At 45.7% G+C, this 24,514-nt stretch overlaps 1 protein-coding gene across 1 annotated transcript in view; it reads left to right on the top strand.

The window, feature by feature from the left end:
• Positions 1 to 24,514, top strand: part of DOCK2 (dedicator of cytokinesis 2) — a 424,501-nt gene that overhangs the window by 367,582 nt on the left and 32,405 nt on the right. Inside the window, exons 34-40 of the mRNA XM_007447828.1 lie at positions 2,003 to 2,088; positions 8,770 to 8,926; positions 11,639 to 11,679; positions 16,967 to 17,057; positions 17,685 to 17,804; positions 21,959 to 22,048; positions 23,637 to 23,741. Of these exons, the coding sequence (XP_007447890.1) occupies positions 2,003 to 2,088; positions 8,770 to 8,926; positions 11,639 to 11,679; positions 16,967 to 17,057; positions 17,685 to 17,804; positions 21,959 to 22,048; positions 23,637 to 23,741 (690 nt within the window). The remainder of the gene's footprint in view (positions 1 to 2,002; positions 2,089 to 8,769; positions 8,927 to 11,638; positions 11,680 to 16,966; positions 17,058 to 17,684; positions 17,805 to 21,958; positions 22,049 to 23,636; positions 23,742 to 24,514) is intronic.

The following is a 24,514-nucleotide window of genomic DNA, read 5'->3' on the forward strand; positions in this document are numbered from 1 at the left end:
ACACACATAGAATGCCTTTCCTTTTCCTATTTATCACAATCCTACCCGTCTTTCCAGGCCTGGGTATCTCCTTCCATAAATCTTCCTCAACTGTGGAAACTCACAGGAAATTCTTTCTCAGCACAAGCTGTATCAGCACAAGCTTCTGGTCCTTACCTTTGGCCCTTAGCCCACAAAAGTGAGGGAACAACGGCTCCACGGATGATATGTGAAGCAGAGGGAAAGTGAATCTGGTCTCTGCCTTCCGTCACCGAAAGATTCCAGCCAACTCGACTGGGCTTGATCCTTTGTGCACTGGAAAGAGCCTGCCAAAATGTCTCTGCCATTCATCTGAGACTTCAGACAAGCCACTTAAACTCTCTGGGCCTCTATTTCATCTGTAATAATAACTGACACTTACTGAGGGTGGTGCTAAGCAGGGGCTGGCTGTTTTTCATGCATTATAGCATTTAAAGGTGATCCTTGACTTCCAGACCTCATGGAGTTATTGTGAGGACTGAGGATAAAGGGGCTGAGTTAGAATCCAGGAGCACCCAAGGGCTCCCTGGACCTTGTTGAGCTTTGCCAAGAACCTCCCTCCCTTCTCTAAGTGCCAGTTTCTTATCTAGTGGTAAGAAGGGAGATGGGTGGACTGCATGATTTGGATGGACTCATCAAGGCATAATATTAAAACAGTATACAAACCATTTTTGCATCACAGCCATGTAAGAGAGACAACAAATGGCTCTTCAAAATGTTGAACTCAACTGGGTGAAATGCTTCTTGACATTGAAAGTAGGAAAACAAAATACCCTCTGGCTTCAGTGTTATGAGATTTGGTGTGTAGGTGCATACTTACTTTCAGGTCACTTAGCTAGTCTGATCTCTGACCATTACAGTTGTCACCAGACTTGACTCTCTGAGGCATTAATTCATATAAATATGACAGCTTCAGGTATGGCTGGATTCAGGAGCTCAAAAATGGCACCAGGTTTCAGTCTCTCTCCATCCCTTCCTCTCTGCTTTCCACTACAGTGGTGTCACTCTCAGGCAGCCTCTTTCTTTTTTTTTTTTTTTTTTTTTTTTTTTTTTTTGTGGTACACGGGCCTCTCACTGTTGTGGCCTCTCCCGCTGTGGAGCACAGGCTCCGGACGCGCAGGCTCAGTGGCCATGGCTCACAGGTGCAGCCGCTCCGCGGCTTGTGGGATCTTCCCGGACCGGGGCACGAACCCGTGTCCCCTGCATCGGCAGGCGGACTCTCAACCACTGCGCCACCAGGGAAGCCTGCAGCCTCTTTCACTGTGGTCCTTTCCAGCAGCCCCGGGCTTAAAACCTTCCATCTTCAAGTTAAGCGGAAAGACTTCCTTTTCCTAAGAGTGTCGAAAAAACCTCAGATTTCAGTCTCACTGGCTTGATCAGGGCCTTAATTGTAGGGTCTGGATAATGAAAGATACTGATCAGGAGCTTGGCCTGTGTCATGTACGCACACCTAGAGCTAGGGAGGTATGGTCAGCCCACCTGAGTCTCACAAACTGAGATTAGGGTTGATGTGATTACCAAAGTATAGAGAAAGGAATGCTAGGCAGGCAGAAATAGTAGGTGTTCATGACAACATGCCATTCCCTGAAGATCAGTGCTCTGTCACATCCCTCAGTGCCTTTGCACATGTTATACCCTCTGCTAGGAATGCCCTTTCTCTTTCCATTCTCCTGCAAAATTTCAAGATAAACTTGAGAACAGGGTCAAATGACATGGGCTGTGAGCCTTCCCTGTAGACTCTCCTCTCTCTGTCTCCTATGCCCATCTCTCTGCTCCAGCACTTACCATCTATGGCACTTCTCCACTCTCCAGGAACTGCTGAAAGGCAAATGTAGTATCCTGTTCCATTTTGCATTCCCAGTGCTCCGCACTGAACCTAGGAGATGATATATGCTCCCTAAGTTTTGGTTAAAAAAATGAATTGACTAACTTCAGCATTCAGCCTTCTAATGTTATTGTTGATTTTCATCTCCTGCTTCTTCAGTTTGAAAATGAAATCATCCTCAAGCTGGACCACGAGGTGGAAGGGGGCCGAGGGGACGAGCAGTACATGCAGCTGCTGGAGTCGATGTAAGTTCAGCGCCCAGCATGGGAGGAGCCGGGAAGGTGGGCCCGAGGCCGGAGGGCTTAGGACTCCAGGGGGCTCCAGTGGCTCTGTCCTCCCCTGGAGATAGGCTCGTGAGTATGGGAGAGGCTCCATTTTTGGAAGAAATCTCACATCTCTCTCTGCAGTGGCTGTTTCTTTGATATCGATGGGACGGGTCAGATAAAAAGAAACTTTGCTGTGTTGGAGAGGGAAATAATCCACCAAAATTGTTCACTCTTGTTATCTCTTAGCGGTGGAATAACTTTTGCTGTCTTTTCCTTTTTCCTTTCTCAATCTTTGACAGATATTGGTCACAACCAACATTTATGGAAACCACGCTGAGCGCTCTCCCTGTATTGTCTCATTTAGTAGCGTTTTCTCTGATCCCATTTCACATAGGTGGCCCCCAAAGCTCAGGGAAATGTCTTGTCCGAGGAAACTAGGCCAAGCTAGTCAAGTGGACAAGCTGGGACTGAACCCAGCGCACAGGCCTGGTGAGGCAGCGGGCAGTGGATAGCACCCAGGAGCACTGGCCTTGGACTCAGGACACTGTGTTGTTTTAACAGCTCATTGAGATGTAATTCACATACCATACAGTTCACCTGAAGTGTACAATTCAATGGCCTTTAGTATATTCACAGAGCTGTGCAACCATTACCACAGTCAATTGTAGAACATTTTTGTTACCTCCCGAAAGAAAGCCCATACCCCTTAGCCATCATCCCCTCCCCTTCTCTGGGGTTTCTGTGGATGTGTCTATTCTGGACATCACATACAAATAGAATCATACGATACATGGTCCTTTGTGACTGGCTTCTTTTCTCATAACATGTTCTCAGGGTTCACCCATGCTGTAACACGTGTCAGTATTTCACTTCTTTTTATGGCCGAATAATATCTCACTGTTTGGAAATACCCCGTTTTGTTTATTCATTCATCAGCGGTTGGATTTTTAGACTGTCTCCATTTTGGGCTATCAGGAATGATGCTACTTGGAGCGTTCATATCCAAATTTCTGTGTGGACACATGTTTACAGTCCTCTTGGGTGTATAACTAGGAGTGGAATTGCTGGGTCATAATGGCAACTCTGTATGTAACCTTTTGAGGAACCATCAGACTGTTTTCCAAAGTGACTATACCAGTTAGCTTCCTACCAGCAATGTACAAGGGTTCCAATTTCTCCACATCCTTCTGAGCACTTGTTAATATCCATCTTACTGATTATAGCCATCCTATAATCAGTGTGAAATGAAATCTCATTGTCACTTCAGTTTGCATTTCCTACATGGCTACTGATGTTGAGCATCTTTTCATGTGCATATTGGCCATTAGTATATCGTTGGAGGAAGTCCCTGGATTTCCATCTTGATTCCAGCACTTAGCAGCTGCACAACTTTGGACCAATCATGCACCATCGTTGGCTTCAGTGTGCCCATCTGTAAAATGGGGGTAATAAGCCTCCTATGGTTATACTGAAGAGTGAATAACTATAAAACATGTGCACACAGCAGGTAGAAGCTCAGGGAATGTCCTTTGATCCCTCACCTAACTCCCAGTTTCTATCTCTGACACCATGATAAGAGTGAGGACTTCTCCCAAGGTTCAGGAATGTGACTCACACATCCCAAATTCCCTTTTTTTTTTTTTTTTTTTTTTCCTTTGATCCCTCACCTAACTCCCAGTTTCTATCTCTGACACCATGATAAGAGTGAGGACTTCTCCCAAGGTTCAGGAATGTGACTCACACATCCCAAATTCCCTTTTTTTTTTTTTTTTTTTTTTTTGCGGTACGCGGGCCTCTCACTGTTGTGACCTCTCCCGTGGCGGAGCACAGGCTCCGGACACGCAGGCCCAGCGGCCATGGCCCACGGGCCCAGCTGCTCCGCGGCACGCAGGATCCTCCCGGACCAGGGCGCAAACCCGCGTCCCCCGCATCGGCAGGCAGACTCTCAACCACTGCGCCACCAGGGAAGCCCCCAAATTCCCTCTTAATTGTAGATTCCCTGATTTGTATGATTCTCTGATATATACCTGATCTTGAATTCTTTCCCCAGTCCTCTTGGAATATTTTAACTTTAACAACAAAAGCAGACTGAAGGTCTTTCTCTGACCCTCACAATGACCCTCTCTCCCCTGCCCAGCGGGCAGAGCCCAGTGGACAGAGTTGAGTCCCAGGCAGCACCGTCCCAGCTGCCCTCACCCCCTCCTGTCACTGTGCACAACCATCACTAAACACCTAGAAAGCAAAGGCCACTGGGCTAGCGGAGCAACCCATCATCTGCTCCTCGGGCAGGTGTCGAGACTGATTGTCCAGTGGGGAGATGACATTTTGCCTGAGTTAATGTTTTTCTTAAAGCTCAAGAAAGGAAGAATCTAAATATTGACCAGAAGTGAAACCAGGGCTGGTGCTGGCAGTTTCCATTTTTATAAGCGGATGGGGCCCTGCGGCCAGTCTTCAGATGATCAGCAGGATTTTCAAATCCTTCCTGAGCGATTATTTATAAAAGGAGTCCTTAGAGGTCAAGGAAATTAAAAACAGCTCATTATTTTCCTCCTGAAACAGAGGCGTGAATGATTTTTGCAAAACTAATCAAGCCCAACCTGTAGAGTCAGGACCCCATGAGAACATCCAGGGGCCAAGTCCCTGGACCTTCCTTCCTTTTGACTTTCTGAGCCTCAGTTTCCTTATCTGCAAATTGGGGATAAAAATACCATCCAACTCCTAGAGTTTTTATTGAGAAGAAACAAGACACATCATGAAACGTGCTTAGCACAGTTTGTGACACCTTGTAGGTAATCTGGAAATAGTAGTTATTATTATCATTGATCAGGTGGATATTGATGTGATTATTTGAAGCCATGAGCCTACCTATCATTCCTCTTCCAGACTAGTGAACCTCAGCTCCTCTAACCCTTCTTCCCAGCCCCTCATTCAGGGCCTCCACTGATACATAGGGCCCACTCTGGGCAGACACAGTTCTGTGGGCACATGGCTTGGTAACTGGATGGTGTTTTTGTGAATCGAGCAGGGCTTCCCTTCCCATTTCAGTATTCATGTGCTCTCATGCAGTGCACAGCCTTACACAGCATCCCGCCCCTCCCCATCCTTAGAGCTCTCCTTGGAGCCCACTCGCATTAGTCCACATCTGTCTTAAAGTGAGAGTCCCATACGGAATGAAGCAATGAGACACATTCTACCCTGGGGTATTCCATTTGCTTGGGAATATTTCTAAAAGTGGCACGGGGGCTGGAAGCCTGAAAGGGACAGAGAAGGTGTGTTCTGGGGACCAGATCCCACTCAGACCAGTTCAGTTGAAAGGGGACCTGTCATAAGAAGCACACAATACATAGTTTTTAAAGGAATAAATGAAAAGTCCAGTCCAATAAGCACTGACAAAGGTGTGGGTCAGGGCTCCCTCCCTCTGAAGGCCTCCCATACTGAATGCAGGTCTATTCGAGGGAGGTGTGAGCTCCCTCCAGCCCCCACCAAGGCGGGAGCGTAGATGCGGATTGGCCAGTGTTCTGCCATCCCTCCTTCTACCGAGTGAGGGACTATTGCATCACTTCGAGAGTCTCCCAGCTCTTTTTCATTGCCACTTCCATTCCATTGTTGGGCTCAAAGGAGAGGAACAGCTGTGTGACCTTGGCAGGATGGAGATTAGAACTCAGCCCCATGGGCCTCGAGCCTAGCCTACAAATTGAGGGTGATAACAATGCCTACCTCAAGAAGATTATGTGAGTGTTAAACAAGATAATCAGTAAAACCAGCTTAGCACAACATCTGGAACACAGGTACTCAATAAATGATAGTGTCATGTATTACAGTTAGTTTTTATTTCTATATCCACTTCCACTGCTAGACGGTGAACTCCTGGAGGTCAGTGAATTGCTACTTCTGAGATCTCTGAATCCCTAGTTCCCAGAAGAGTACATGTTGAGTGCACAGATAGATGGATAGATAGATGGTGGACGGATGGGTGATTTCAAACCAATCTGCCCATCTACCTCTCCAACCCTAGACCATATGAGCACTTTTCTTACCTTATGGCTAAAAAATAGATTAAGAAAGCCAAGACTTTGTTTTTCTAGACACTTGCTGCTCAAAGGACCAACCACATAGCATCACCTGGGAGCTTGTTAAAATGTAGAATCTCAGGCCTTACCCCAAACCTGCTGAATCAGAATCAATAAACGCAGTGCCCAGGTGATTCCCAAGCACACTGAAGTCTGCAAAGCAGCAGACAAAGCCAGTTGTTCTTAATATTGGCTGTACGTTGGAATCACCTGGAGAACTGAAAAAATAAAATGCTGCTTCCTGGCTCCCATTCCCAAAGATACAAAGACATTGACCTAGAGTGGAGATTGAGCTTTGGAAAAGCTCCCCTTGTGATTCTACCATGCGACCAGGGCAGAGAGCCACTGGTCTGGCCACGCTCAGGCCCTCAGATGCCTTCTACCTGGGAGGCTGTGAGAAATCACACCCCAAACACTGGGACAAAGTTTCATTGCATTGTCATTAAGACGGAAAGCAAGGCTGGAAGTGACCACCCCAGAAGGAGTTAGGCACAGCTGATGACTGAGCCAGACAGGCCTAAATCACAGGGCGATTTCCATCTCTCCTTGAGAGCCGGGAACAGGTGCTTCTCCCATGGCGAAGATGGATTTGTCTGATCGCAGCCACAGTTTGAGACATCGCGTCCTTGCAGCATGGCTTGGCTTCTGGGCAGAATGACCCTCCAGAGTCCTTGCCTTCCTCACCTTCCCCCTCTTAGGAGCTCTTGGGACTTATAAACTGCTACGGGCAGAGTAGGCAGAAACAGACGTAGCCTGGGAAATGCTTGTCTACTCAAGATGCCTGAGAACACACCACAATGTTTCTCTGCGGAAAATACTGACCCGTGATGGTCTTGATTCCCAAGGTCACCACTGACTATCGGAATGATGGCTGGGAAGGACATTTAACTTCTCTGGGCCTTGATTACCTCATCTGCAAAATGAGGGGAATAATTTTTACTTACCAGAATGACTGTGATCATTTCTTTAGAAAAAGTGATTAGACAATGTCTGGTGGAGAATAAGTGATTAAGAAGTAGTCATTAACCAAAATTTTAATCCATCTGTCTCTCCCTACCTCTCCTGTGGGCTGCTTGAGGGTAGGCATGATTCTTTTTATATTTCTTTTTTTTTTTTTTTTTTAATCTTTCTCCCCATTCCCGCCCTACACAATGCCTGGAATAGTGCCTAGCAACTGATAGGTACTTAAGGAATGTCACTATTTTAATTTTTGTTTTTAAAATTTAGAATATTATTATTACAACAAATGTTGTAAATTGTTCAAATACTATATGCACATTTCAGTGGAAAAATGAACGTTGTCCTCCTCTATTCCCCCACCTAGACCCCTTGTCAGAAGCAACGTGCATTTAGTTTGGTGTTTATCCTTCCTGACCATATCTGTCACATTCATAAACACACAGAGACCCATAAAAGTAGACACACAGGGACTTCCCTGGTGGTGCAGTGGTTAAGAATCCACCTGCCAATGCAGGGGACACGGGTTCGATCCCTGGTCCGGGAAGATCCCACATGCCATGGAGCAACTACTGAGCCTGTGAGCTAGAGCCCGCGAGCCACAGCTACTGAAGCCTGCTCGCCTAGAGCCCGTGCTCCACAACAAGAGAAGCCCCTGCTCACCGCAACTAGAGAAAGCCCACGTGCAGCAATGAAGACCCAACACAGCCAAAAATAAATAAATAAATAAAATAAAATTTTAAAAAAGTAGACATGAGCTTCCACTCACATATAGCATTTGGTGGTTGAGAGCAGATGCTGGAGCCAGACTGTTGTTATTTACCAACTGTGTGACCTTGGACAAGTTAGTTGACCTCTCTGTGCATTAATTTCCCCATCTGCAAACATCTTATTTCATAAGACTGTGATGGGAGATTAAATGAGGTAAAATTTGTAAGACGTTTAGAATAATGCCTGGGACGTGGTAGGTTCTTTGTGAGTTGGTTAAATAGAACATAAGTATTGTTCTGAGACTCACTGTTCTCAACTACACATTTTACGGAGCTTTTCGTTTCAAAACATATTGATCTCATACTTTGTAATGACTTCATAGAGCCACATTTTGAGAATATGCTTTAATTGGACATTTAAGATAGTTCCAACTATTTCACTATTAGACACAATTTGTACGTACTGTAAATATATCCTTACATACTTCTGGGATTATTTCTGTAAAATAGATTCCCCAAAGTAGAATTATTGGATCAAAGGATATGTACTTTGACAATTTTTACAGATATTGTGAAAATTGCTGCCCCAAAAAGTTGTACTGATTTACTCCCAATGTGGGTCTGTAAAGGTGACCGTTTCTCCACACCATTGCCCGCAGTAGAAATTTATTTTTATTTTTTCTCATTTTGATGGTGGGGAAAAAGTTACTTTCTACACTATATGGGCAAATAAGTGTATAAATGAGTTAAGTGATTGAATAAAGGAACAAAATGAGCCAATGAACCAGGGGAACTTGTATACACCTGTTTGTTTGGCTTGTTCTCCACCCTCCCCGAGCCCCGCCCCCGACTCCCGACCCGACCCCCGAGCACGCTCTTTCTCCCTTGGCCTCGAGCTCACTGCCCTCCCGTCTGTGCCGCAGCCTGATGGAGTGTGCTGCAGAACACCCAACTATCTCCAAGTCCGTGGAGAACTTTGTGAACCTGGTCAAAGGCCTCCTGGAGAAGCTGCTGGATTACCGGGGCGTGATGACGGACGAGAGCAAAGACAACCGCATGAGCTGCACCGTGAACCTGCTGGTATGTGCGTGGCTCTCCCCATCTTGAGTCAGATCGGAGTCTTGGAAGCAGGTCTGGCTTTGGGTTCCACTATGGCTCTGGATAGGGAAGCAGCACTAAGGGCTTTAGAAATCAGACAAACGTGAGAGTGTCCTTGCCCTGACATCTGCTAGCTCTGTGTCTTGAAGTCAATCATTTCATGTTCCCTGTGCCTCAGTTTATCATATATATGAAATGGGAATGGCTGTAGTTGGCTCTCCCTATCCAAGGGTTCGGCATTTGCTGATCCAACTAGAGATTGAAAATAACGAGGAAAAAATATTCCACAGAGTTCCAAAAAGCAAAACTTGAATTTGCCTCATGCTGGCCACTATTTACGTAGCATTTACATTGGATTTACAGCTCTTTACATAGCACTTACATTGTTTAAGTAATTATAAGTAATCTAGAGGTGATTTAAAGTATATGGATGTGCGTAGGTTATATGCAAATTCTACACCATTGTATTTAAGGCACTTGAGCATTCTCAGACTTTGGTGTCTTTGGGGGTCCTGGGACCAATCCCCTGCAGCTGCCAGGGGATGACAGCATTTCCTTTAGCACTTAACACACAAAGAAGGAAGGTGGCAGTATAAAGAAGTTAAGAGTATGAGTTTTAGAGTCACATAGGCTATGGGTTCTCATCCTACCTCTGATAATTAATAGACTACACAAGTCAAGAAAGTTTTCTGAAGGTTTAGTTTCCTTATCTGTTCCATGGCGAAAATAATAGTACCTATTTCATAGGTTGCGCAGTCCTGACCCATGGTTAAATGCTCACTGTGTGTTTGCTTCCTTCTCTTACAGAATGAAGTAATACTGATAACTAGTATTTATAGAAAATTACTATGGGATAGGCTAACCAGAGCAGCTAGTCCCAAACCCAGACTCTTCACCCCTGTACCACACGACCTGCCATTGGCCAGCTCCCAAATAGTCTCCCTTCAGATGTACTGAGATGTGGTTATGAGACAGCTAGTAGCAGCCACAGTGCATACTCACCATGCCAGCCCACCCTAAAGTGGTTAAAATGAATAAACTTGACCAAAAGACCATGTGGCATCTACCACATCAATCCCCCCTGCCATTGCCAGTGTTCCAAAAATATAAATCCTGTCCCCGTAGTTCTGTTGTGCGTCTTCTGTTTACCCTAAGTGGACTCTTTTTTTTTTTTTAATTCTATAGTTAAAATACACTTCCTCTTCAGTGATTTGAAAATGACTAACATATCTGTAAGGAATGCTGAAGTCATTACAATTCAGCAACATTATGTTAAAGTGTATTATTTTTTTTGAATTTTATTTATTTTTTTATACAGCAGGTTCTCATTAGTGATCCATTTTGTACATATTAGTGTATACATGTCAGTCCCAATCTCCCAATTCATCACACCACCACCACCACCCCCTGCCACTTTCCCCCCTTGGTGTCCGTACGTTTGTTCTCTACATCTGTGTCTCCTCAATGTCTGCCCTGCAAACCGGTTCATCTGTACCATTTTTCTAGGTTCCCTAAGTGGACTCTTTTTAAACAGCCCAGACATTGCCATTGATTTTCTGAAATGCTAAGGGGAGTTTAAAACTCCTGATTACAGCAGAAAGGAATTCATTGCTAATGACTCCACAAGGCCCAATTTACATAAAGAGCACCAGGAAGAGGGGTTTTCCAGGAGTTTAGCAGTTTCTCTCTTTGGAGAGGTAGAAGTTGGTTGAAGAAACTGACCTTCAACTGTCAGAATCTGACCTGGGAGAAAGTTGGGACAGGCAGGTCTATAAGCAGTTAGACTCTGGTAGATTTTGGTGTGTGGCTTAAACATGGTATCAAGGAGAACAGGATGGAGTGGGTGTGTCTGGAGGTCTAGTATGGCTCTGCCACCCACTGACTATGCTCTGGAACACCTGGAACACATCACCTCGCCCTCTCGGAGCCTCAGGTGCACATGGATGCATTGAATTAAACCTGGGTTTTCTCAAATTGTGGCTCAAGGATCGGTTCCTGACCTCCTGGCTCAAAATCTGTAAGGACTTGTTTTAAAATGCACAGGATTCCAGGACAACTACTGGTCTACATGAGCCCTGAGCTGGAATAGGTATTGCCAGGCTTAAATGTTTTTGACTGTGGAATCTCAGCATAACTTCTGATAGTTCTGCACTATCAGAAGTTATGATCTGTTATCATCACTGGGATCTGTTGGGATTACTATTACTCTATTGCTATTACTCTGATTCCAACTCAGTTCTGCCTGAGTGCAGGGTCTGGGCTTTTAAAGATCAAGCTGGGCTGCCTTTCATAGTAGACTTCGTCCAAGTTAACGGCCTCAATCTTGGCATCCCTCAGTGCAGCAAATAGCTGGATTGCACCGCCCCCCCCCCCCCTGGGATGGCTGAGATAATTCCTCTGTCCCTTTATAGTCTAGGGATCAGGGAAGTGACTTTCAAGGCAGAATGAGGTGTTTGATCCCCCCCCCCCCATGTGATGGCTGAGATACTTCCTCTGTCCCTTTATAGTCTAGGGATCAGGGAAGTGACTTTCAAGGCAGAATGAGGTGTTTGATGCATTGAGGAAAGTAAATTTCTTGCTCCCATCTCGCCCAGGTAGTACATAGCAATTTCCTCTCATCTTCATCACATTGCCCTCCACCCCTGCGGCTCTGCAAAGAAAAAACCTCATCACTGTTTTTCCTCCCTTATCTAGAATTTCTACAAAGATAATAATCGGGAAGAGATGTACATAAGGTAAGATTTTTGTTTTCTAAAACCCAGGCCTGCTGGGTCACTCTCCTGCTCAATATCCATCGATGGCTCCCCGCTGCCTTCAGCACAGAGTTTAAGCGTATCTTGTTGACGCTCAGACCCTCTTTGTTCTGATTCCTATCCGTCTCCCCAGATTCAACTCCTTCCATCTCCTACAGTCAGCCCCCCAAATCCACTTTGGAGTTCTCTGACCCGCCATGCTGTTTTGCTGTGGATTGAGCTGGTGAATTGCACTTGCGTCTGTTACAAGATTGGCATGCGAAGCCCTAGTCCAGGGCTGGTAGTTAGAACAGCCACCAGCCCAGCTCTGAAGGGAAAAAGATACCAAGATGTATGATGCCCGCTTCTTTGTAGGCATTTAAAAGATATGTATTTGAACATCATATGAAGGATTCTGGGGGGACATTCGGCTGAAGCAAAGAACTCCCTTGCCAGTGTGTCTCAGGATCTCATTTTTTTCCTCCAAAGTTTTTTTTATTGGTACTTTTACTCATTACAGAAATAATACATACCGATTACCAAAAAAAACTCATAAAATACAGACAAGCAAAGCAAAAAATGAAATAAACTCCCATAATCTGTACATATTCCCAGACCTTTTTATATTTGTGTTTATATATAGATCAAATTCTATGCATGCCTAGTTTCTGCAAAAATGAGATCATATTGCTCATAATTTATTCTTTGCTTGACAAGAATTCCATGTCAACAGAAGTATTTCAACTTAATTTTTAATGAAACTATAAAATTCCCTTTCCAGAATATACCATAATTTATATAGCCAATCCTATGTTGTTGAATATTTACGTTGTTCCCAACTTTTTTCTATCGTAAATAGCACAATGACAAAATTCTTGGACATATATATATATATATATATATATATATATATATATACCCCCCCCCCCCATGTGATGGCTGAGATACTTCCTCTGTCCCTTTATAGTCTAGGGATCAGGGAAGTGACTTTCAAGGCAGAATGAGGTGTTTGATGCATTGAGGAAAGTAAATTTCTTGCTCCCATCTCGCCCAGGTAGTACATAGCAATTTCCTCTCATCTTCATCACATTGCCCTCCACCCCTGCGGCTCTGCAAAGAAAAAACCTCATCACTGTTTTTCCTCCCTTATCTAGAATTTCTACAAAGATAATAATCGGGAAGAGATGTACATAAGGTAAGATTTTTGTTTTCTAAAACCCAGGCCTGCTGGGTCACTCTCCTGCTCAATATCCATCGATGGCTCCCCGCTGCCTTCAGCACAGAGTTTAAGCGTATCTTGTTGACGCTCAGACCCTCTTTGTTCTGATTCCTATCCGTCTCCCCAGATTCAACTCCTTCCATCTCCTACAGTCAGCCCCCCAAATCCACTTTGGAGTTCTCTGACCCGCCATGCTGTTTTGCTGTGGATTGAGCTGGTGAATTGCACTTGCGTCTGTTACAAGATTGGCATGCGAAGCCCTAGTCCAGGGCTGGTAGTTAGAACAGCCACCAGCCCAGCTCTGAAGGGAAAAAGATACCAAGATGTATGATGCCCGCTTCTTTGTAGGCATTTAAAAGATATGTATTTGAACATCATATGAAGGATTCTGGGGGGACATTCGGCTGAAGCAAAGAACTCCCTTGCCAGTGTGTCTCAGGATCTCATTTTTTTCCTCCAAAGTTTTTTTTATTGGTACTTTTACTCATTACAGAAATAATACATACCGATTACCAAAAAAAACTCATAAAATACAGACAAGCAAAGCAAAAAATGAAATAAACTCCCATAATCTGTACATATTCCCAGACCTTTTTATATTTGTGTTTATATATAGATCAAATTCTATGCATGCCTAGTTTCTGCAAAAATGAGATCATATTGCTCATAATTTATTCTTTGCTTGACAAGAATTCCATGTCAACAGAAGTATTTCAACTTAATTTTTAATGAAACTATAAAATTCCCTTTCCAGAATATACCATAATTTATATAGCCAATCCTATGTTGTTGAATATTTACGTTGTTCCCAACTTTTTTCTATCGTAAATAGCACAATGACAAAATTCTTGGACATATATATATATATATATATATATATATATATATATATATCTTTATGCATCTCCTCATGAGACAAAAGCCTCCAAAGTGGCATTGACGGTAAGGTTAACGACCAAGGCCCTTTCAAGGCTTTTGACACATTCTGTCAAAGACCGGAGACTCCCAAGTCCAAATTCACTCTGCAAAATACTGCAAATATTTTTAGGTACTTAGTTTAGCATTATTCCAGAAATAAGAACTATCATTTGGGAAAAAAAAGATAGTTCCATAGGTTGTCCTGAGCTTGGTTAGTATTTATAACATCACTAGACATGACTTATTGTAGTAGCATGGGGCTGCGGATCCAAAGGGCCGCGGAGGCTTTACCTTTCTTTCCTCTGTGACCCTGGATAAATCACTCAGTGTCCTCGGGCTGAGGTTTCCCCATGTAGAATGTTTCCGTTCTGTTCTGAGGATTAAATGAGATGCTACAGGTAAAGTGCCTGGCACGTGGTTCTCTCTCCCGACATCTTTTCTTCTCTTCCCATTTTAGAAACACAGATGGGGAATCCCAGATTTCCATAAGTTTTGGAGATGTGAATCCTATAGTAATCTAGGAAGACCACATTTGCCTAGACCAGACGTTGTACACAGGATATAGTATGAAAATCTGTCCTATTTGGCAGGCATAGTATTTAAAAGCATTTCTAATTGGTTGCCAAATTTTTAAAATCTAGAGATGTTACAAAAAAATCAAAATTTTCCTCTTCTCAAAAACTCAGAAGGTATGGCAACACTGGGCCCTCATCCTGTCCTGATGACCACTGCCTAGGCTAGGTGGGCAGGAGTGCTCTGGTCATGACATCGTTTCCATTCCCCACTGAACTTCATCCCATCCACCTCACTCAAGCTGCCCACCTGGCATCTGTTTGCATTCAAATCCCCAGTCGGGCCCATCAGGATGTCTTCCACTGGGCTCTGTAGTTGATCACCAAACCCTTGAGTTGACAAAGGATAGAAGGGGGTGCCTTGGCCAATTAAGGAGTTGAAAGCAGCAGGGAAGCTCTCCCTCTGACTACTCTCTTCAGGTTCTTTGGACCCAGTCATCAGGAATCTAAGAGACCAAGGCCAGGCAGGTGGAGATAAGGCAGGATTTGACCATCTACGCAGGGGTTTTTGAAGGTTGACCGCAGGCTCAACACTCCTTACACACATGCCACGTGGAGTTTCCCTGAAAGCTCTATTGATCAGCAGAAAGTTAGGGCCGCAGGAGTGACTGTAGAGGCAGAAATAGCTGCTGTCAAAACCTGGTTCTGTCTATTTCTAGCTCTAGCTACTCTAGTGTAGGTCTCAGTTTTCTTACCTATAAAAGAATTGTTGGGAGGATGAATTGATATAATATATAAAGCACCCATTAGTAGAATGAATAAATGAATGAAGAATCTCTCCGGGATGCTCCCCTACTCATCCTCTTACCTTGGGATCCCAGCCCAACTGTCACACTAGGGGAACCTTTCTAGAAGCCCTACCTGGCCGAGTCCTGCTCTCATAGTACCATAGACCTCTCCTTCACAGCATTGATCACAGCTGTATTTTTGCAATTACTTATTTGATTATTTGATGATGCCTGTCCCTTTTCCTAAATTATAAATCCCAAACCCTGAGAATGGCATCTGCTTTTGCCACCATTTATCTGTAATGCCTGGTACGGCCTGTGTGCTCAGTACAGCTTTGCTGATTGAATAAATAAATGAGCAAAAGGTCACTAGCTCATTAGTTATCAGAAACCACTAATTGAACTTTCTTCCCCTTAAACTCTTTGGCAGTCCCTACCCTGAGTTCAGGCAGCTTCCATTTGGCCCTCTGGCCATGTTTCATGTAGCCAGGGACATTAAGCTCTAGCTCCTCCTTGGATGACATTCTAAGCAGAACGCTTTCTTATAAAAGGAATCTAAGCCTGAGCATTGAGACTTGCTTTGAGTACAGATGCTTGAGAAGCCCTTTGTTCCCTGTAGTTAGATAGCCAAGGCAGAACACTGGCATGGTTACAGACAGCACCTTTCCTCTTGGAGGAAGGACCAAGGGCATCACATCACAGCATCTTCCCTTCACCAAATTACTAAGAGCTGGGTTTAAATAAATGCTCCTGATGACGTGCAAGTCACCAAAGCAGTGGGGGTTTTTTGGCTCTGGATTCTGTTTCCAGAGAAGAACGTGGTTCACAATGATAATAGATAATAGCTGTCCCTGCTCAGCGCTGGCTACGGGCTAATCACTTTCGGTGCATACTCACATTTATTAGCAGCAGTGCAGGCTCTCATTCACAGAGCCTCTTATACATGATCTGCTTGTCTCCTTATAGGCCCAGCAACTCTATAGGTAGGTTCTCTGAGCACTGCCATTTTACAGATGAGCAAACTAAGGCACAGAGAAGTGAATTCACTGCCCCTTAATACTTATTATGTATCAGGTAATTGACCTAAGCTCCCTTCCTTTGTTCTTGTCCTGTTCTTAACACCTTTCAACTGTAGACTCATTCTAGGATTCAGAACTGGATTGTCACATTGGAAAAGGGTGGGAGATGGGAATGTGATTACAGTTGAATAGTAGACTCTCTCTGCTGACAGCTCCAGGCCTCCACGTGAATATCCAATCTCTAGCCCCTGGTCCACTTCCTTTTCTTATCAGAAAATTCAGTTCCTTTACATCTAGAGAGCATTGAAGAGAGGGTAGGAGTTGCCCTTTACAGTGCTGTGGCTAGTCCATGCCCTTGGAGTCGTACAATGATTAGAGCATAGGCTCTGAAGGCAGTTAGACTGGGATCACGTTCCAGTTCTTCATTCATTAGCACATGACCTCTGACAAGCTATTTATTTCTCCTTCCCTGATTTCCCTTACTTGTTGTATTGCGCTGGGCAGAGTCTTCAGTATCAAAAATTGAATACTGGCTGGAATGTTACCTAACTTCTCCAGGCCAGAATTTTCTTATCTGTAAATGAGAATTCTCAATGGACCTATTTTACAGGATTGTCAGACAGATTAAATGATCTGAGGCATTCAAAATGCTTAGCATGATTCCCGTCGTACACTAAATGCCCCACGAGTGCTAGGTGCTATCATTGTCACCCATGCGAGTCTGGATAGAGGGAATGGAGGACTCCCTTGTGACTCAGTTGTTCTTTCTGGCCTGGCCCTACCACCTGCCTGCTTATTATTGCACCTGGTGATTTAGCATATTTCCCCAAACAGGTACCTGTACAAACTCCGCGACCTTCACCTGGACTGTGACAATTACACAGAAGCTGCCTATACACTCCTTCTCCACACCTGGCTTCTCAAGGTACTGCCTTTCCAGTAAAGGGGATTCATGCTGGGATCCCCATGGAGCCCTCACATCAAGGTGAAGAGTTAAAAAGAAAAAGAATTATAGCCAAATAAATTTTGTTTTGTTCAGTGTCCCCAAGCTCTTAACCTGGCAGGTTACTTTTCTGCACTGCTTTGTCTGGTCACATAAGGTTTCTAGTGACCCTCACATTCAGCAGCAGCAACAACACCCGAGATACGTCTTGCAGTTTTACATAACATTCAAACTGCTTTATATAACATCCAAACGTCAACTGTAAATCATTAGCATGCCCTGTGAGCTGTTTTTCTTCTCTTGAAAGTGCTGCTGGAGCAGGACAAAGTCTGCAGGATTTCCTTTGGCCTTTGAAGTGCTGAGACCATGTCTTGCAGGGTTTCAGAGAAAAATCCCACAAGCCATACACATGAGCCAATGGAGAGTCAAATAAGTGTAACTCCACAGAAATGAGGAGGCGCTTCCCGTGGAAACTGCAGACCAGCATCTCTCTGACTGACACTCAGGGCGACAAGGAGGCCGGCAGGGGTGTTTGCAGGGCTTCCTCCCACTCCTCAGCAGTAGGGGAGACACCTGCCCCAGGTGACTGTGTGTGTCCTCTCTCCGCAGTGGTCAGATGAACAGTGCGCATCGCAGGTCATGCAGACAGGCCAGCAGCACCCCCAGACCCACCGACAGCTGAAGGAGACTCTCTATGAGATCATCATAGGCTACTTTGACAAAGGAAAGGTAATCGGTCCCTGCCCTTCCTCTCTCCGTGGAAACCCTAGCTACCAGAAAGGACTGTTCTCTCCCATATTTTACACCCAATCCACCTGCAGGTCTGGTCAGCTCTCCCGCCCCACCCTAAGTCTGATCAATTGTCTCCATCTCCATCCCTTCCACCTCCATTCAAGGCACCAACATTGCTCACCTGGACACTCAGTGAATCCTAAGCAGTCTCCCTGCATCCTCTATTCCCCGCAACAGATCATCCTCCATGTGGGAAACGGTGATCATAAAACACGCATTGGATCGCGCCATTGTCCTGCTTACAGTCATCTCAAATGGCTCTCCCAATCCACTTAGAACAAATTACACAATCCCTCCCATGACCCATGAGGCCCCACACGAGCTGTCCCCTGACTACTTCTCTCATTTCATCTCTGCCAGGCTCCCTTTTGCTCACATGCTCTATGCCAAGCTCTTTTCCACCTCAGGGCCTTTGCACTTGCCTTTCCCAGCTTAGAACATTTCTCCTCCATATCTTACCATGGCCAGCTCCTTCTCACAGCTCAGGGTTTTGCCCAAGCAAAGGATGTCATGTCCTGAAGGAGGCCTTCCCAGACCACCTGAGACACAGCAGCACTCCTGCCCTGAGTCACTCTTACTGACTTATCTTCAGAGTACTTATCACTATCAGACATGACCTTGATCATTTTGTTTTTGCTTGATCATGTCTGGCTCCCCACTTCAGAAGGCCACGAGCACAGAGACTTGCCTTGTCCACTGCTGAGTGCCCCGTAGCTGGCACAGAGCCTTACATGTGGGGCCCAGTAGATATATATTGAATAACTTAGTTAATTGAATGTATGAATGACATCAGGGTACCATCATTGATCTCTAAACAGCAAGAACAGGATGTTTGGTTGGGTTAGGTGTGGAGGTTGGCCAGACCTGCTACTGCCCATCCTCCAGTCTCCAGTAGACCTTCAGGAAACACCAACCCAAATGCTGTAGGAAGCGTAGCACGGTGGTTAAGTGCTCAGGCTCTGGGTTTCAAGCCTCCTTCCTCTACCACCCACAATCTCCTTGGCCTTTCAGAGATTCCAATTCCCCATCCATAACAGTGGGACATTAACAGTACGTACTTCCTAGTTGCATTGTGAAAATTAGGTGAGAAAATGCATGTAGAGCACCTAACAGAGGACCTGGTACATAGTAGTAGCTTGTTAAATTTTAACTGTCATCATTATTACCTACTCTGCCCTCGAGGCCCCAGTTGACTGGCCACTTCCTCTGTCAAGTTTTTCTTGAGTCCTCCAGCTTCCGTACAGCTCTGCCTCTCCTCTGAATGGCAAGGCCTCTTACAGTTCATCAAGACACAATTTAATACTTAATTTTGGCCTGTTCTGTCACTGCAGTTCATTGCATCTGTCTTAGTCTGATCTTCCCACCTTCCCTGGAAAGATAAAATGAGGTAATGTCTGTGGAAGGGCTTATAAATTCCCAGGAGTTGAGCAGTTGGAGAACACTGTCTTTATAATTTACAATTATAAGCCTCTTGAGGGCAGAGACTCTGCCATCCCTGGAACCTCGTGTCCTGCTGACTCGATGTCAGAGCTTACTCTTGGTTTATGAGCTGACTAAGTTGGTCACAGTGTGAAAGCCCCAAAAGGACATGTCAAGCCTTGTCCTCTGCCAACTATCCAGTTCAACCCACTCTGCGCTGAGCAGAGAGGAAAAAGGCATAATCCCCAGTGTCAAGGGGCTTATTATCTAGTGGGCAAAGCAGACATACCGATTATCATCTTTTTTTGCACACAACCCTTTGGTGTTGTGCAATAACGGGGGAAGGAGGCGGGAACAGGGTGGTATTAAAGTACTTTGGGAGCAGAGAGGAGGGGGCAGATGGGTATAGCTCACCCTGGAAGCCACTGCTGTCGCAGCTTCTAGAATGAAGCCCAAACTCTTTAGCATCCCTTTAACTTCCTTTTCCCATATCTCCCCTCATGGAGACTCATTGATCTAGACACACACAATGACGTTCTACTCCATAAGTCCATCTGTCATTACCTGATGGACTCCTCTACATCCCTCAAAACCCAGCTAGTACATCTGTTTATGTGTGTGCTTTACCCACTTCTGTTTCATGAAAGCAGAGACTGTCTTGGCCATTTTTATCACTGTTCCGTCAGTGTATACCGTGCCCAGAAGCCAGCAGATGCTCAGTAACTAATGTATGAGACTCGGGGATCAGGGACTGTCAGAGGTCTTAGTGACCACATGGGCAGACCTGAAGGAAATTCCAGGTATCTGACTCCCTGCCTGTCTCCCTCCTTGGCCCCTTAGTGATCTCTTAACACATGGGGGGAGTAGTTCTGGCATATTATGGTGGGAAGTTGGCAAAGACCTCCACTTGAGCTATACAGTCCCCTGGCCCGACCTGGGGGTTTTAAAGAAAGCCCCAGGGACTTCCCTGGTGGCACAGTGGTTGAGAATCCGCCTGCCAGTGCCGGGTACACGGCTTCGATCCCTGGTCCAGGGAAGATCCCACATGCGGTGGAGCAGCTAAGCCCGTGTGCCACAACTACCGAGCCTGCGCTCTAGAGCCCTTGAGCCACGACTACTGAGCCCAGGCACCACAACTACTAAAGCCCACACGCCTAGAGCCCGTGCTCCGCAACAAGAGAAGCCACCGCAGTGAGAAGCCCACGTACTGCAACACAAGAGTAGCCCCCGCTCACCGCAATTAGAGAAAACCCACGCTCAGCAATGAAGACACAATGCAGCCAAAAAAAAAAAAAAGCCCCAGCCCAGCCTGGTCTGTGGACTTGATTCCTCCTGGCACATAAAGCATTTTTATGCTGCTCACTAAACTGTCCACGGGTTTACAGCCGTGGCTTCTCCACTCAGCACTTGCCTTTATTTATTTTTATGCTTGGATGCAGAGAGAGCACTTTTGCGACAAAGCACACACTGTGTTTTGGCAACCTCGCCTCTCTCCTCCCCCACCTCCCCCAGCTTTTCCATTAAGGTGCATCTTCCATTTTAAACCAAATGTGAAATGTAATGGGTGTCCCTTGAGATTGCCAGATCTCCAGCCCACCCAGCACCTCCCTCTGCCTCTCTGCAGAGGTTGCTGACCCCTTTGATCAAGGATGGAACGATAATCTATTGGTTTCAGTCAAAAGGAGCAGATGAAAAGGACCCCTTCTGTCCAGAGTTTGTTTTTCAGAATTTTTTTTAAAGATGGAAAAGACCTATTTAAAAAAGTTTTCATCACTCTTTTTCATGCTGCCCCCTGCACACTCACCCTAAATAACGCCGTTAAGAAGTGATGGGTATAAAGTTTCATTTACGCAAGATGAATAAATTCTAGACATCTTCTGTACAACATTGGGCCTATAGTTAACAATTCTGTATTGTGCATTTAAAAATCTGTTAAGTGGGTAGATCTCAGGTTGTGTCCTCACCACAAGTTTTTTAAAAAGTGAGAGAAAGAGAGGGAGGGAGGGAGGAAGGGAGGGAGGGAAGAAAGTTGGCCAAAGTAAAAAAGAAAGTGACGGACTGGCAGAGTGGAAAGATCCTAAGAGCGAACATCAGGGGAACTGGATCTGGCCTCAACTCTGTCCCCGGAAACTCGCTGCCCTCTTACTTCTTTGTGAACCATTTCTCTTTGGGAAATGGGGTTACCACCTCCCTGCCCTACCTGCACACAGGGAGCTGAGGCAGTCAAATGTTCATTTACTGAGCACTTCTAAGGGAGGGAATGAAGCACAAGGTCGAGGGTCACACTCAGGTGTGCATCCTGGCCCTGCTTTTGGTTGGGCATTTGACCTGGGGCAGATGCTCTGCTGATCTGAACCTCCATTTCTCACCTGGGAAATGCAGATGCTACTAGTCACCTCTCAGGGTGGTTGTGAAGATCCCGAGAGCATGTAAATAAAGTATCCAGCCTCGTCTGTGGGTGTTCCATTATTTATCACGAAAACTAGGGTGAGAGGCAGAGGGTAGGTCTGCTTCCTGGGAAACACTCAGCTCCCTGGGTGTGGGACTGGGTCCGGGCCAGAGTAAGGCCCGTGGCTCAGTCCCAGGAGAGAGCTGCCCTGGTCCCTTCCTTAGCAAGGGCTCTGCAAGCCTAGAGGTCCCCCTAACCGTTGTCTCCACGACCTTCCTCGTAGATGTGGGAAGAGGCCATCAGTCTGTGCAAGGAGCTGGCGGAACAGTATGAGATGGAAATCTTTGACTATGAGCTGCTGAGCCAGAACCTGGTAAGCTGTCCCCAGGGGGAGCTGACTGCCCTGGAGGCTGGGTGCTCAGGGCCTCGGCTCAGCAGAGAGGCTGTGGAGAGGGGGAGGCGGGGCGGGAAGCCACATGGGGTTAGGACACCAGGAAAGGAATGGAAGTAGGGCCTGAGCTGAGCCGGGCTGTGCTGAGCATCTCCCTCCCGGCTGGGAATATTTCCAAAGGGAGGTCTTCTGGGAAAACTCATCAGTTTCTCAGATGGAGCGTTAAGTACCTGCTTGGCGCTGGGGCTGCTGCTGCTGCCAACCCAGTAAACACTGTGCTACATTTGCAGGAAAATTCCCACAAACCACTAGGCCAATTAAATAAAAACACAGATGCACGCTTTCTGATTAACAGGTAAATCACATTAAAATGCTCCCCATCTGGCCATCCCCATTAGCTCCTCGAAGCTTGTGACTTGGTGGTACCAGTGGAAAGTTGGGGGGAAGCCAGCCTATCCTGCTTATGCTGCAGAGGCCAGGGCTTTGGTGGGGGGGGCGGTGACCCCTGCAGGGAAAATGCAGCACTTTTGGGCCGCTTCCCCCACTCTCTTCCTGCTGGCCTGAGAGCCAGGACCCCAGGGCCCCATCTGAGCCCATTTTGAGATGCCAGTCCAGCTGTTTGTAGGGACTGTAAAACAAGAGTCAGAATGTTGGAAGAAGATTGATAGTTTCCTCTGGTGGGGAGATGGGCATGGATTGTAGTGTTCTAAGGTATGATGCAAACACACACACTACTTGCACCAAGAAACACTTATATCTACCTGAGTCTGTCCACGTAGTTGTTTGTGGCTGTGGAGGCACGCACGCCTTCTAAACAATGTGCAGTGCACAGGCACCCACAGAGCACACATCCATGCACACACACGTACCCAGTATACATTCACGCACACGCTGATGGGCATGCACATCGATGCACCAAGCCCACGTCGCACAGGCTTCATGTCCAGGGCCACACACATTTATCTTCCATGTTGTGTCCAATTTAAGATGCACCATTCTATTTTACATGCCCCATCGTGATTTCTCTCCAGTTAATAGCAATTGGGAGATGCCATTAGGTGTAAAGTAAAGCACAGACTATTTTCAAAGATGTTGAAATATGAAAAACACACACCTCTTGGAATTGATGAAATATGTTAGGTGTGCATACACAGGAAGACATCTATATCCGGAAACACTTATCCATCCATAGGCCGTCACAAACACACTTCCGGTGAGAGTGGAGTGACGATGCTGCTGGGGGCTCTGAACCCCTGGCTGGATTCAGTTCCGTACTTCCTGGCTGCGCTGTGAGATACCATTTCTTTATCTGCAAAACAGAGATACAATTCCGTGGGATTGTCATGAGGGCAATGCAAGTAAATGTGCTGGTGCAGGTAGAGTGATTAACAGGGTATCTGGTTACAGCTATTACTATTATGATTACAGACAGTTCCATGGCTATGCAAACATGTGCACTCGGCACATTGGTTCTGGTGGAAGGATCCCATCTTAACTGTGGCCTCTTGGAGTTGAATGTGCCTTTAATACACATCTGTGTTGCCACAGGCTATGAGTTTTCTTCTTTCAGGTCCAGCAGGCAAAATTCTATGAAAGCATCATGAAAATCCTCAGACCCAAGCCAGACTACTTTGCTGTGGGATACTACGGCCAGGGTTTCCCCTCCTTTCTCCGGGTAAGTCTGTGGGTGACGCAGACACAGGCCAGGGACCCGCGGCCTCGGCATCCCGGCTCTCGCTCTGTGCTGTGAGGCTCTGCTTGTGCTCAGAACCTGTGCCCTTCTCTGTCTGAACGCTGTCCCCACCTTCACACCGCCCCCAATCCCCCTCCATCATCGGCACCTCAGCCACCCGCCGTGTTTCTCTACATACACAGCAATCAGAGCTGCCTTGTGAGGTAATGAGCACCCCATACTGGGAAAGAGGTGCTCAGAGAGGCTGGAGGAGCTCTGCTACCCAGCAGGCACTGCAGAGCACTAGTTCTCAGACCTTTTGGTCTCAGGGCCATTTTTTCTCTGAAAAATGATCAAGGCCCCCGAAGAACTTCTGTATTTGTAGACTTTATCTGTCTACATTTACGATACTCAAAATTAAAGCTAAGAAGATTTTTAAATGCAGTTGTCCCCTTGGTATCCACCAGGAATTGGTTTCAGGACCCTCTGCAGATACCAAAATCCAGTACTCAAGTCCCTTGTATAAAACAGTGTAGTATTTGCATATAACCTCCTAAGTGCTTTAAATCACCTCTAGACTACTTATAATACCCAATACAATGTAAATGCTATGTAAATAGTTGCTGGAGTCCAGCAAGTTCAAGTTTTGCCTTTTGGAACTTTCTGGAATTTTTTTTCCAAATATTTTTGATACACGGCTGAATCCATGGATTAAGAACCTGAAGACACGGAGGATTAACTGTATCCATTTATTTAAAAATAAGAAGAATAAACCC

Source organism: Lipotes vexillifer, unplaced genomic scaffold (assembly GCF_000442215.2).
Source record: "Lipotes vexillifer unplaced genomic scaffold, Lipotes_vexillifer_v1.1 scaffold370, whole genome shotgun sequence".
NCBI lineage: Eukaryota > Metazoa > Chordata > Mammalia > Artiodactyla > Lipotidae > Lipotes > Lipotes vexillifer.